At 42.2% G+C, this 15002-nt stretch overlaps 1 protein-coding gene across 8 annotated transcripts in view; it reads right to left on the bottom strand.

Annotated features, from left to right (window-relative positions):
* MYBPC1 (myosin binding protein C, slow type) overlaps window positions 1-15002 on the bottom strand; it is a 134945-nt gene that overhangs the window by 91957 nt on the left and 27986 nt on the right. For 3 of the 8 annotated variants that reach the window (XM_015422091.1, XM_015422094.1, XM_015422097.1), the window contains exons 2-5: window positions 8200-8232; window positions 5522-5560; window positions 546-581; window positions 127-150 (exon numbers count right to left, since the gene is read on the bottom strand). In XM_015422091.1, the coding sequence (XP_015277577.1) occupies window positions 127-150; window positions 546-581; window positions 5522-5560; window positions 8200-8232 (132 nt within the window). The remainder of the gene's footprint in view (window positions 1-126; window positions 151-545; window positions 582-5521; window positions 5561-8199; window positions 8233-15002) is intronic. The other 5 variants (XM_015422092.1, XM_015422093.1, XM_015422096.1 and 2 more) reach the window with 5 other exon arrangements.

Raw genomic sequence — 15002 nt, 5'->3', positions numbered from 1 at the left:
TCAGTTTTGTGGCATCGTCCCTGTGGTATGTGAAATGGAATTAGTCCTGGTTGGGAACAGAAGAACCAACATTTAATATTTTTTCTTTATCATCAAAACCACACAAAATGGAATTGTCCTCCTAACCTGCTTGTGAGGTGTCATCTTCATCTGGAAAAAAAAGAAATATATAACAAGTAAAAAACAGGAAAAGGAACAATATAGATTATCCTTTTTTTAGTACAAACAAATAGAAATGAGAAACCTGCAAAAGAAGGGGGAGGGGGAAACCATGATAGCTGGAAATAGTGGTAATGAAAAATGCAGACTGATGAATGAAGCTTTATGGGATTGAGCAGCTGAAATGGTCAACTTTAATGCTTCACGGCAGAACAAAAATGGGATGAAAAATGTGATCCATTATTAGATCATGGAAATGCATGGGAGCATTCAAAGTGGTTGTATTTGTTAGAAATGCCATCCACAAAATACAAAAATTGGAGGGAGTATAAAAATGGAATACAAAAAAAGCCACAATGAAAATCAAGGTCAACCATTGATCTGACCTTCTGAAGAGGATGTCATTTCACTGACGTTCCCATCTGCAAGTAAAATGTGTACCATATAAAGTTTCATTTGGAAAAAAATACACAAAAATACCATAATTAGGGGGAAATCCAGTACTTTCCAACATTGGCAGAAGATGAATCCAAAATTATGGGATTACATAAATTTTCCCCTTTGTAATTAAGTTAGATGTTCTAAATTAAAAAAAAAGACTGATAGTGTAGTTATTTTTGGGTCTCATCGATTTCTAAAGGAGAGTTAACCACATGTCTAGCTCTATTCCACTGTGATCAATGGGACTTAAATGTGCTTAACTTTGGCTGCCTGGTGCCTAATAATAATCATAAACAATATCATGCAATTAACATTCTGTTTTAATTTAGGAATGGAGAAAATATATAACCACAATATTATTCTTAATATTGTATAGTACCTAATAATATATAATGTTATAATAGCAATGTTCTTTCAAGTTTTGATTGTATTTTGATCTGTAACATATTTAAGACAAGAACCATTCTGCAGGTATGAGAATAGTCCCCATTCTAGAATGCACCATGTAATGCACTTTGCAGTTTTAATCAGCTGATAAAAACCTGAAAGGTCCTTAAAAGGTAGAGTGATTTTTTTAAAAAGGCTGAAAAAGTCTTGGCAACATTAATTTATAAATATCATTTCTATACATTACTGTTACCGTAGCAATATATGCTTTAACCCAAGAGTCTCCAACACTATACTTGTAGGGCCCGCCGAGTGTTTTGGAAGTGGATAGGACCAAGTTGGGCTTTTACCCAGCAAGTCTTCTGACTGAGTGTTGGGAACTTGATTGGCTGTGCAGTTTTTTTAAAAAATATTGCTTTGACAGCTGCCACCCCAGCTCAAGGATCTTCACTGTGTGGCTGAAGTTAAGCTGCAGCAATCATTTTTATGGATGGACCCACCTCCTGCAGCAGCCATTTTAGGGTTTCACCCACTACGCCATGTCAGAATTCCAAAGGTGACCACAGACTCAAAAAGGTTGGGGACTCCTGTTTTAACCTGTGTGCTCTTGGTAAGGCTGCAACAAGCTAAGGATCAAAGTAGATGCATTGCCAAGAGATTCTACAATATATTAAGATGAAATAGCCTAATGTGCACTGGGGCCATGAAGTGAAGCATCCCTCCTACAACTTCAGTCACACCTTTGGAACTGCTATTTGGAATAAATTTCATTAGTCTTTAGGGTGCCACTGGATTCCTACTTTACGACGTACATACTATGAAAGACAAAAACCATTATTTCAGTCCAGGCTTTCAGAAGGCTGTTTGTATTTGGAAGGAAAAAAAATTAAGATGAAATCATTTGGAAAAGATAGAAACATTGTACAAATTACAGCTTGTGAGATGAATCCTGTTTGTTTACCTGGAGCCAGGATTTCATATTTTCAGTCACAAGTAGTTTCAGGCCTTATTTATGTGATTAATCTGAAACACTACAAGGTACTATATGCGTATCTGCTTGTGATAAAGAACCTGAAAACTGTTGTTACTCATATGAGTAAATGCATTTTCGAGGAAGCCAGTTTTATGTTTGAAGCAATTACTTTTTCAATAGGCTGTTAACAAAAATTAGGGGGGAAATTCTCTTTTGATTCTGACATTGCAGTTTAGATATGTGGGATTTTTTTCTCCTGCAGATGAGTTTTCAGTTAGAAAAATAGTGCAAGGCAGAGGACTGGCATAATCCTTGGAAGATTATTGTCAGATTAGGGAGAATCTAGTTTGCCACATTCTTGTTGAAAGACTTGTAGAACTGGGCAAACAAAAGCAGCTATTGGGCATGCGGTGTGACAACTGCAGTTTCACCAGCTGGTCTTTTTTTTAGCAAAATAAAGGGTGGATATAATAACAATCATTCTGTGTGTTTCCCTTGTGATGCAAACAGTCTATGGATGTGAAAATAATGTATGCCAATGGAACTGCTTTGATTAATGGAATGGAAGAATTGTAACAATCCACTTTTCCTAGTTCTTTGACTGCTAGAACTGGATGGACAGACAGCTTAAATAATGTGGAGAAATGGCATTAATAATCATGATCTGTTGAAAGTGAACAAATGTTGATCTGATCTGTGTTAGCAATGTTATCAAAAGATAACAAATACCCAAAGAAGAGCAGACCTGGTGGAAAAATTAAAAGCATCACTCTCTTTTTCTTCTGCAAGTAAAACTGTAATGGAATAATTTAGCAACATAATGCATAAAAAGAACAAGATGAAGACAATCTGGTGCAAACAGAATTGTTTGTTACAGAGAACCAGTAACATATTGGGTGGATTAGGCAGTTCAGTAAATCAACATAAATGAATGAATGATCTAATCATACCAAGCCTTAATCCTGTTCTAGCCTTGCTGATCAATTTTTTTAAATCTTTCAGCCTGACCAAAAAAAGAAAGCTGCTCCCCCCAAAAAATATTAGTACAGCTCTAACCATCTACCACAACTGGAGAAGACTTTCCATCTGGAAAATCCCAAAAAATACATTATGAAATATAGGGTGTGAGTGTGTTTGTGTGTGTGATCTTATCTTATGACCCACCATTATGGGAGCTTGCTTTGACCCTGTGGAAGTAGCAGACCTCATTGTGCAGTACTGCTGGCTGTAGTCATGGTGATTTATGTGAGATCTCGTCTATCACATGGATGAGTTAATACAGTTGGGTCCTTGCCAATAATGCTACCAAAATAGGCATTATGGCCAAGGCCTAAGTGGTGGTGAAAATAAGTTAAATTTCTTCTTATTAGGGTTTCTCTCAGGGGACGGATGGGTCAAAGTAGATGGGAAGTTCCAGTTTATCCTTTTTCTTACTGGTACGCTGCACCAGCCCTTTCTGGCTTACTTTCATCCCTAGGAGACCTGAACTAACTGGAAAGCCTGTGTTTGTTCCAGGACTACTGGATTCCTGGATTTTCTATGGTCTTTAATTAAATCTACCCATGTCCACTGTCTGGCATAGCTGCTCAAAAATATTAAGTCCTTAAGCCTGGGGTTCTAGACAGCTGAGATTTTATACTGTGATTTACAGAACACATTAATGCAAAATGTGCAGATGTTTTAACATAATACAAAAGGACCTTGATGCAGAATTAAAATGAAACATGCAGACAGTTCATTAAATGTTTGAATGGATGAAATCTAAAGAAAGAAATGAGCAAAATGGTTTTGGATTCATGTTATCATTCCAGTTGATGAGAGCATTACAGTAGCTGTGTTTTCTAAATGAAAGCGATAGTTGAACAGAAGCACCGTATGGAATGAAACAGATGAGAAAACAAAAGTTAGTTATATTTCATACACAGGATAATGCTGGACAAAAGAAAAATGTGCAATGAAGTCAGTAAAATATGCTACTGGGATCTGTGAGTTTTGCAAGGCTGCTGTTAATTCAGTCCTTCTGTAAATAAGAAAACAAAACAAAATTGTTAGTACTGGTGGTGATTAACTGGCCATTTAATTTATCAGGAAGTTCCCAGTGGGCTATTGTACTGAAGGGCCACTGGTGGTCAGAAACAAGCGGTGTCAAACACCAGTAGCTCCGCCACTTTTGCAGGAGTTGCTTGGTTCAAGTCCGTCAGCAACAACAACAGTGTCATCTGTTGCATCTTCCTGCACCACCACCAGAGGCAATGGGTGGGCCCATGCTCATCAGTCACACTGCTAGCGGGGTCTGAGCTGAGTGGCCCCTGTGGTGCTGGTTCACCAGAAGACCACTCAGCTGGGCTTGATCCTGGGCCATTTAAAGTTCCCATTCCACCCCTGTATATGAAAGAAATCCTGAATAGATGAATGAGTATTCTAGATTTTCATAACTGTATAATCAAAATTCTGGCTCAAAACTCATGATTGGGAAGCAGTTTTCACTGGTTTCAATGAAGATTGGTTGCTATTAAAGCTGGAGATCCAAAGAATGGTCTTGGCCACACCCAAGGGTTTTTTTTTTTTTTTTTTACTATGCATTATGAAAAACCCTAGGAGGAAAATTATCTAAGGTGCTAAACTAGTAATAGAGATTTCTGGATCCTTTGTAGAGTGTTCAGGATTTGCATATTAAACACAAAATGTCACAGAAATACAGCAGAAATCAAATTTTTGCTTTATAATTTTCATACTAGAGAAACTGTATACACCATTTAGTGGTCTTTGGAGGCTCTTCTGCCCATAGAGTTGATAGAAGAGTGAAAGAAAGTAGAAAGAATGGAAGAGAAATGGTGGAAATCTTACTCCATGGGGTGTGGGAGAGGGAACCTAGTAGAAAGGAACCCTTAGATCCAACAACAAGGGAGCCATTGGTTTCTGACCTATGGAATACACTGATAGTGTGGAAAATCAGGACGTTAAGGCAAAACAGTAACAACTCTTTGATGATACATAATATGAGATAATCCATCTCTCAAAGATACTGCTGTTTACTGATTGGAGTTCCAGTCAACTCAGTTGAAGTTGTCATCTTCCATATTGTGAAAGTTTGATAGGTTAGGGCATGTGATACTGACAGTTATAGCAGGCTAGGCTACAGAGCTTGTTTTGTTTACGGTACTGTGGTAAAGAGTACACAAAAGGCTTAGGTAGTGAATAGAGAGTTAATGTTTGGAGGTGAAGCCTCTGGGAAGAAAACCAGAAGATAGCTTTTTTTTTTGTACATCCTGTAAAATAAATGCATTGAGTTTCTTCATAAGAGGGCGGGATCAGTTCTTTGGGTAACTTGGAGGATCTCTCTGAACTCCATTAGAGCAGGTACATCTGAAGGAACAGCATCATTTCCTTATGCTGTTGTATAGACAAAAACCTGAAAGTTGCGTTAAACTGAGCTAGACAGCTGAGAAGAAGGAGAAGAAGGAGAAGAAAGGGGGGGGGGGAGTAGAAAATGCAAACTACTGTTATAGTATCTACTAACATTTTGCCCGTGTCTAGATTTCACAGAACAATTTCACTCACCTTTTGCTGGCACACTGTCAGCTTCCTGAGGTTTATTTTCTGTATAGGAAGTAGAAGCACATTTTTGAGAGAAAACACCCTGATCATAAACATTTGCGCTGGCATACCTGCCTGCCATGCTGGCTTAACATAAACATTTTTCGATGTTGCACCAGCATAACAGCTTGATATGCCCCAAAGCATGAATCGCTAGGGGCTGCCAAAAGTTAGACTGTTAACATGAATGAAACATATATATGGGATTGTGAACAAAATGGGAAGCTGCTGAGTTTTGTTAGCACACAGAACCTCCTCTGGACAAAGCAATTATTTTCAGCCTGAGTTCTCAAACCCTGATACTCCTTTAACACTTATCTCAGGTTCATCAAAGAAAAGATAGGCAATTGGTGGAGAAGCTCTGCCATTTTCTCCAGGTGAACTGATTTATGTCACTTGGAGATCAGTTGTAATAGCAGGAGATCTCCATCCACCACCTGGAGGTTAGCAGCCCTAGTTCCCATATCTCTGGGAATTTGGAGCTGGCAATCCTAGTCATAAATCGCAGAGAATACTAGGCCCCACCTTCAGGTTGGTACTCCTAAATATATTCTAAGTTGAACTGTTATTTCCCACAGAGCATTGAGTGAGCCCTATCAAATGTAGCTAGTGCTTCACTTCAAATGAGTGATGGGCAAGCAACTATGCTGGGCTCAAAGACTATTGTAGGCTCAAAGCTCTGTATTAAAAACAGAAGTTGCTGGAAAGCTACTTCCTACTCAAGTTGCTGCATTCCTTTCAGTTTGTAAAAGCTATAATCTATTAAAGGGAGGAAAGAGGAACATTCCTAAATCAACAGATGGTCCTCTGTAAAATGCCACCTTTCCCCTAACGTTATGTAATTCATAATGATCGATAATGATTTCTAATGCAGTGCATTACATAATTTTGAAGTTATTGTTTTGGAAGGAATCCTACAGCATTGGTGCTTTTAAAAATGAATTTAGAAACTTAAACTGTGATTTTTAAACAGTGCCTGCACACAGAAATGGATTATCCATTATAGGAAGTATTCATTGACTCACTGTGACAAGCATGACAGTCTCTGCAGTGGGTTTCTTTTATTGTTCCCAACCGTTCAGAAGACTGCTCCCATGAGTTAGGAACACAAGGATGCCTTAATGTCACATTTCCAGGTCAATATAAATTAAAGTAACTGTAGCCAAGTCACTACAATGGGCAGAATACGTTTTTTGTTTTTCTGCCGTCAAGTCACAGCTGATTTATGGCGACCTTTGGTGGGCTTATCTGGCAAGAGACATTCAGAGGTGGGTTAGTCATTCCCTGCCCCTGCATCACAGCCCTGGACTTCCTTGGAGGTCTCCCATCCAAATACTGACCAGGGCTGAACCTGCTTTGCTTCCAAGCTGTGACAAGACCAGTCTAACCTTGGCTATACAGGTCAGGGCATATGTTGTATAGTGTCAAATATTTCAGATAGTTCAGAATGTAAAGAATATGGTAGCCAGGTGGTAAACATTTTCTCTGAATCCATAACTCCAAAAGACAGTTTTTGGTTTCATGTTAATTTCTAGGCACAGTTTGAATTGTTGGTGTTGGTCTACTAAGCTGGGAGAGACCTGGGATCTGGCTAATTGATGAGTCATTCTATGAAGCTGCTCAGTAGTTGACGTTAATGGAGCCCCCGATCCAGATGCCCTCACTTAGGCTAGTATCTTCTGGGGACAGGGTTTCTTCAGTGGTGGCACGGAATGATGTGATGGTATCCCCACAAATATTCACTTGGTACCTCATTTCTTAGTGTGACATTAAATCTGTTTTGTTTACATAAGTTTTTTGTGGAGGACATCATTTTGCTGTTGCTACATTCATTGATTTTAATTTGTGAATTGTATTTTAAATTGTTGTTAGTCACCATGGAGATGGAATTATGGGGAAAAAATATTGTGAATCAATGAAATTTTTAAAAAACGATGGAACTGTACATTACATGAATTCTCATGCAGTCTGATCATATTTCCTCAGAATTTAAGTATTACTTAATTCTGTAGGAATTAGTTAATTTACTCTGTAAAATGTACCTTGACATGTTACACATGCATTATAATGATATATAGCTATAGTATTAGAGTTGTACACGTTTTGAAGGAAGATTTTTTTAAAATATAGAGTAGAAAATAGAAATGCGCAAATATTTGAAATCTGGTGAATTTTCAATTCAGATGGCTCATCAGTGTGCATTTATACAGAATCCAGGTTTGTGTGCTTGTTTATGTATTAGAGCCAAAGTAAACATTATGGTATCCACAGGTCTGACCCATGGACACCGTAACATCTAACTCGGCCCTTTCATCAACTACTATGTGTACTCAGGAAGACATGACATACTATCCACAGAAATAATGAGACTTCTTTTTAGCCAAGATGGTTTCAACTTTTCTTATGTCCAAACAGTATTAGATCAAATGCCTCCCAGTACAGTCCCCCCGATCTCCTAACAGCCCTAGGATTTGTATGGTTGCTGGACAGAATTCTTAACATGCCTACAAAACTACAGTTCTCAGAGCTTTTTGGAGGAAGCCATGAAACAAGTTTAATCTTGCTCTGCAGATGTAAGTGAAATACACTGTTGTCTATGCAATAGTAGACAGTTAATCTGGGCGCATAACCACTTGACTGACCTGATGCAGGCGCATTCTCTGCTTCCGTTTCATCTGAAAAAGATGGGGGGGACACTTTTAGATGCTCATATGTACACCACTACATACATATTGATACCACATACCCTAGAATACAGTTGGGAGAATAAAGCAAATCTAGGATTTTGAAATGTTTTGAATACATGTCTAATGAAGTGGAAGCATGGAAAGGTAAACTTTACACACTGGAAATCAAGTAGTCTCATTTGGCAAGAGTTATTATAATGCCATTGAATTTTTGAAAAAATAATATTAGTAACATTCCAATTTTGTGTACTCGCACTGCGACTCTACGGATATTCTCAACTGTGCTAGTGATGTTAGCTCTCTGTTCACAAAAGAATTCCAGTTAGCCCGCTCAGCTGACATCCAGGCTCATGTGTCAATGTGTTCTTAGTAATTATTTGCAAAGAATAACAGTTTTGGAATATTTGGCATGATAGGAAAAGGGAAAAAATAATAAATGAACTGGAGTCAAAATTCAAGGCAGTGTCAGCATGGTATCATGGGTACAGTGTTTGGACGCAATCTAACCAGAATTACACACTTCTCAGCACATTCACTTTAATCTTTGTACTCTGGAGATCAGATGTAATTCTGGGAGGTCCCCAGGCCCCACCTAGAGGTTAGCAACCCTGGTGTAAACAGAGATCCAGGCTCAGATCCCTATGTAGCCACAAAATTTACTGGGAGGTCTTAATCCTGTTCAGGGCTTTTTTTTGTAGAAAAAGCCCAGCAGGACCTCATTAGCATAATAGGCCACACCCAACAGCAGAAATGCATTAGCATATTAGGCCGTACCCCTGACAGCACAGCTCATTAGCATATCAGGTCACACCCCATGCCTTTCCTTGGCTTACCAGGGCAAGCCCCCCCCTTGAAAGGAAGGCTGGGGAAGGCCTTCCAGGGCCCCCCTGGCCCACCTGCCTCTGAGTCGCCGGGGGGGGGGGTTTCTCTCCAGGCCTTCCCTCTGTAGCCACACATGCAAAGGTTTTGGCTGTAGTGGGCGTGGGCAACTCTGAAGTCAGCCGGAACTCTGTTCCTGTGCGTTCCTGCCCAAAAATAGCCCTGATCCTGTTCCTATCTCTTAGTTCCATCTAGCTCACAGGGGTGGTATGAGGGGGGGGAAAGGGTTTGCAATGTGAGTTGTGTATATCAACCTAAGCTTGGTGGAGGACGGATAGGCTACTAATGTAATAAATAAAACCAGAATGGATCAGCATGGTTAGCACTTGTGAAAATTACCTTCTCCCCTTAGCCAGGGGCAGGGCTTTTTCCATAGTACTTGCAAAGGAATATGTGACTATAGACCGTGCCCAGGAGAGCATTCACTTAATGGTGGCAGAAAGTGCCATCAAGTCACAGCGGACTTAAGGCGACCCTGTAGAGTTGTTAAGCCAAGAGGTGGTTTCCCATTGCCTGCCTCTCCGTAGCAGCCTTGGCTATCCTTGGTGGTCTCCCATCTGAGCACTAACCAATGCTGACCCTGCTTAGCTTTTGAACTCTGTTGAAATAAAATTAACCGGGGCCATCCAGATATGGGCATTCACGCCGCCCTGAGCCCGTTCGTGGGGAGGGCGGGTTATAAATTTAAATAAATAAATAAATAAATACTACTGGTGGGGAAACATAGCCAGCCCCCATTGTGCCCACTGGGGGAGCTCATTGGGTGAGTCATAACTAGCAAGCTGGAGTTCTTTGTCTTAGGTTATGGTGAGTGATGTTAAGTACAGCGAATTCACATTTTGCTTTTTAAACCTGTCTGCACCAAGTACGTGAACTTTAGCGGCAAAATCCATACCCAGCACTCTCAACTATGAATGTATTGATAAAGCCAGGATTTTCTACAATAAACATGGATATAATGATTGGGGAGGAATAGATACCCCATTTCCTGTTCATTATTAGTGTTACCATCTGAATATGTCAGCAGTTTACATACTTTTCCCTCTGCAGTTTCCCCAAATCTTTTTTTTTGCATGAGCCCTGATGATCTCATCCTTACACAAGTTATGAACATTGCTAACCAGTGGAATGCACAGACCTGTCTATATGCATACAGTACCCAATTCCCGCTATTCTAGAAAGGGGCATTGTTGCAACATTAGCCAGATTTAAAAAAATCTATCAAATATGTGGCTAGTTCCAAATCTGCACCTACCTATACAGCATGAGAATTCCAAGAAGCAAGAAAGACTTGATGAAAGCGAGGCATACAGACATTGGGTCCTACCTGGATTATTTTAGCCTCATCTCAGGACAAGTGAAAATAAAAACATAGAACTGCCTTGCCGGATCAGGCCAAGGTCCATCAAATCCAGCACTGTGTTTTCAGCAAGAGCTAACCTGATGCCTCTATTCATGAGCCATCCATCCCCTAACAAATCATCCTTTTTTCTGGTACCTGTAGGTATACTGCCTCTGAATGTGGAGGTTCCACTTAACTATTCTGGGAAATATGCTCGGACAGAGCTAATCTCCATGAACCTTTTAATCCCCCCCTTTTTTTGTAAACCTAGTAAACATAATCTCTTGTAAACCTAGTAAACATAATCTCTTTGGTTTCATAAATAAATTCTCTGCCTTGTGAAAAATATAAACTTTCTTTAAAGGTAAAGGTTTCCCTTGCTCGAAAGCCAGTCGAATCCGACTCTAGGGTTGCGGTGCTCATCTCAGTTTCCAAGCCGAAGAACTAGCACTGTCCGAAGACATTTCTGTGGTCATGTGGCCGGAATGACTAAACACCGAGATGCATGGAATGCTGTTACCTTCCCACGGAAGCGGTACCTATTTATCAACTTGGAATTTCTTGCTTTCGAACTGCTAGATTGGTAGGAGCTGGGGCCAGAGATGGCCCCAGTCACACGGGAAGATTTGATCCGCAAGAAGGACGGATCAGGGGCGCATCAAGTGGGCGCAATCACACCGCAACATCTGGGAAGTGGCACGCACCCGTCCCTGATCCGTCTCCTCCAGCCGAAGATGCGGATTTAAAATAAACCTGCAAAGCACTAGTACCTACCCAAAAAATCCGTGGCATGGGCAGCTGTGTGATCGCCGATGCGCCCATCTCCCGCAGCATGCGAAGCCCCGGCCAAACTGCGCAGGTGCACACATGCGCAGCCGACTCGCCTCGTGTCCATGGCTTCCCCCTCGGCATCTGATCACGCTGGGGAGCATATGCCCGGCAGCTCGGGGGATCTGTCTGATCCCGCTGCTGCGCTTCTCTTTTGCTGCGGCTCTAAAAAGCCGCACTTCCGCTCCAGCTTTTCCTGCGGTGTGACCGGGGCCCATAGCAGTTGAGCATCTTGTTTAATTGGCCTCTGGATTTTTTTTTCAAAACTCAAAACTGCCAGATTCTTCAGATTTTCCTCAGAATAAAGTTGTGTGTATATACCTTTTCTGTGGTGGAAAGTGCTGTTAAGTCACGGCAAATTTATGGTGACTCCATAGAGTTTTCAAGTCAAGGGACATTCAGAGGTGGTTTGCCATTGCCTGTCTCTGGCTGATTTCGCACTAGAGCTGCCTCGATGTTGCACCGCCATTTGCCCAGATACTATTGGTCAATTTCACTCCCAAAGCTGCGGGGCTGCATTTCGACTCGCGACTTCGCCCGATTTCCCCCACAGTTTCGTGATCCTGTTTTTTGAGGATCACAAAACTGCGGAGGAAATCGGGCGAAGTCGTGGGTCAAATGCAGCCCTGCGGTTTCGGGTGTGAAATTGACCAATAGTATCGGGGCAAACGGCGGCGCAACATCGAGGCAGCTCTAGTGCGAAATCAGCCTCTGTGTTACAACCCTGGCATTCCTTAGAGGTCTCTCATCCAGATACTGGCCAGGCTGACCTTGCTTAGCTTCTGAGATCTGACAAGATTGGGCTAGCCTGGGCTATCCAGGTCAGGACAAGACTACTTTTCAGGACCTTTTATACATTTATGGTATTTTTGAGGTGACTGGAACTGAACACAGAGGGTTTAATGCTCTCTCTGCCAAAACCATCCTCTCAGTGATGCCAGTCTAGATAATAGGAATGCTTTCAAAAAAGATAAGGTCTTAATTTCTACTAAAACTGAAATGGGCCAGTGATTTAACAAGGACAAAAATAACAAAATAGAGACTGTCACTGGTAAACAGAGGTAGTTAAAACGGTAAAGAGCTGAGTTCCAAAAGGGGGATATTACTGTGGAAAGGACTCTAGCTGGAGCCTAGCCAGGTATCAGCTAGAGCAGCAACTGGGCTCTTCTGTCAGACTGCATCTGACATTAATTATAATCTACCAACTGTGAGTGGCCCTTGGCTGTCCTTCTGAGGGAACCCAGTTTCAAAAGAACACATGTAACAACATCCATTACCCAAATCTAAAAAAGACTATTAGCCAAGTCTGGCATCTGGAGATGGCCTCATAGGGCCCCTGCCAAGGCCCAGATCCCCACAGTTTCCTAGATCCCTGCATCCAGCAAGATCCCAGATCCCTGGATCCCAGACACTGACGATCTCCTGGTCCTGCTTTTTTTCTACAATTGCTGCCTGCGTGTAAAAAAGGTTGTAATAGTTAGCTCTAGTCTTGTGTTCTTAAATATGCTATGGCCTCTTCAAGAAATAAGCAAGTGGCACACCAGGAAAAGGAAGAAGCAGACTCGTTTACTGATGTGATTTTAGTTCTGTAGATGTTGTCGTTTGTGGCCTTTTTTCTAGAAATAAATGTTGATGTTTACTACCTTTACTGTCTTTTCCCCTGACTGAGGGTTACATTTGGTGAGCCAACCAGGAAGTTTTGATCTGAAAGAGACTTTAGCCTCCAAGTGAAAAACCCACAAAGATATGAAAAACAGAAGAAGCCCCTGAAGGTAGTAAAACAGAAAAGAGGCCCTGTGAGGAACTAAAGGGATCCCAGAGAAATATCATGGTTAAAAGTGAATTATTATAGGGCTGCCAACAGGCCTGGATAAAAATGCCTCACCCCTTTAATAGAAACTTTATATGGTGAAATGGGTAGAGAAGCTTTTCATGGCATGGAGGTAAATAACATCACCTGGTAAATGGCCCAACATTAAGCCTCCATTAAAGTCTCTAGTTCCAGCTCCTACCAACCTAGCAGTTCGAAAGCAAGAAATTGCAAGTAGATAAATAGGTACCACTTCGGTGGGAAGGTAACAGCGTTCTGTGCACCTTGGTGTTTAGTCATGCCGGCCACATGACCACGGAAACGTCTTCGGACAGCGCTGGCTCTTCGGCTTTGAAACGGAGATGAGCACCGCAACCCTAGAGTCGGATTCGACTGGCTTTCAAGCAAGGGAACCTTTACCTTTACCTTAAAGGGACAGGATATTTTTTCACCAGGCAGCTGGCATCCGAATGAGTTAGAAAGCCTACACATAAAGGTGGTGGTGCTAGGGCTCCCAATAGGCCTGGAGGAGGAGGAAGAGGAACAGCAGCAGCAGAAGAGTTGGATTTGTACCCCACCCTTCACTTGGAGTCCCAGAGTGGCTTAGAATCACCTTCCCTTTCCCTCCCCACAACAGACACCCTGTGAGGTAGGTGGGGCTGAGAGAGCTCTGAGAGAACTGCTCTTGAGAGAACAGGTCTGAGAGAACTTGTGACTGACCAAGGTCACCCGGCTGGCTTCATGCGGAGGAATAGGGACTCAAACCCGGTTCTTCAGATTAGAGTCCACTGCTCTTAACCACTACACCAAGCCACTACACCAAAATGTCCTGTCCCTTTCATAGAGGCTTAGTGGGCTGTTATTTACCAGGTGATGTTATTTACCTCCAAACCACGGAAAATTTCAACTGCCCATTTCCACAAGTTAAGTAGGGTTGCCAAATCTAGGCCCCGGTCACACGGGCCGGAAAACATGGGGGGGAGGGCGTGGCTATTTGCGGCGCTGCAATTAGCCACACGATAATGCGATCAGACGCATTGGCGGCAACCCACGGTTCTGGCCCTCAGCGTGTGCGCAGCAACAAAGATGGACGGAGGGAAAAGCCACGCCGGCGCGATCACACCAAGGGAGTCCGGAGGCAGCCCATGGCAAACCGTTTGCTACTACCTTTGAGGAGGTTTTTTTATCGCGCATTTTCGGCAGCATGCCACGGGTGCACTCCACTTGCCAGATGTTGTGGTGTGATCGCACCCAGAAAATCCGCCATCCAATCGTGGCTCTCCCGCTGCAAATTCACCATGTAAACGGGGCCTTCGTCTAAGAAATTCCTAGAGATTTGGAGGTGACGCCTGTGGAAGTCTACCTTTTGAAGATGCCATTTCCCCTCACAGAACTGGTCTCTGTAGTCTGGAGATCAGTTATAATTCCAGGAGAACTCCAGGCCTGGCGATTGGCATCCCTATCATTACACCTCTATCAAAGGGACAAGGCGTTTTTCTCCAGGCCTACTGGCAAATGTAGGTGGTAGCCTCTTTGACTGAGCAGCAACAAGAGTGAACTGAAGGAGCAATTCACCTTGCCCTCTGTCTGAAGCCCCACCCCACAGAAAAACCTAGAGATGGCACTGCTGCTCGCTTTCAGGATGGGCTTGTCTGCAACTGCCCCAGCTATTCTGCTCTTCCCCAGTGCAGCATGCCCCATGGAGTCCCCAGATGCCATTCTCTGCTGTTCAGCTGCCTTATAAGGCTCTCTGGCTAGGAGCTGTGAAGAGCTTTACTCAGGAGCAAATCCTTATGCTTGAATGCCTGACGGAGCATTCCACCATGGGAGGGAAGTTTTCCTCGTTGAATCATGATGGACCTCCTCAGCTGCCAAAGTTGGTAAAATGTCAATAAAGCT

Source organism: Gekko japonicus, unplaced genomic scaffold, assembly GCF_001447785.1.
Source record: "Gekko japonicus isolate JY-2015 unplaced genomic scaffold, Gekko_japonicus_V1.1 scaffold280, whole genome shotgun sequence".
Lineage (NCBI taxonomy): Eukaryota > Metazoa > Chordata > Lepidosauria > Squamata > Gekkonidae > Gekko > Gekko japonicus.
This window is presented reverse-complemented; position numbering and strand designations above follow the sequence as displayed.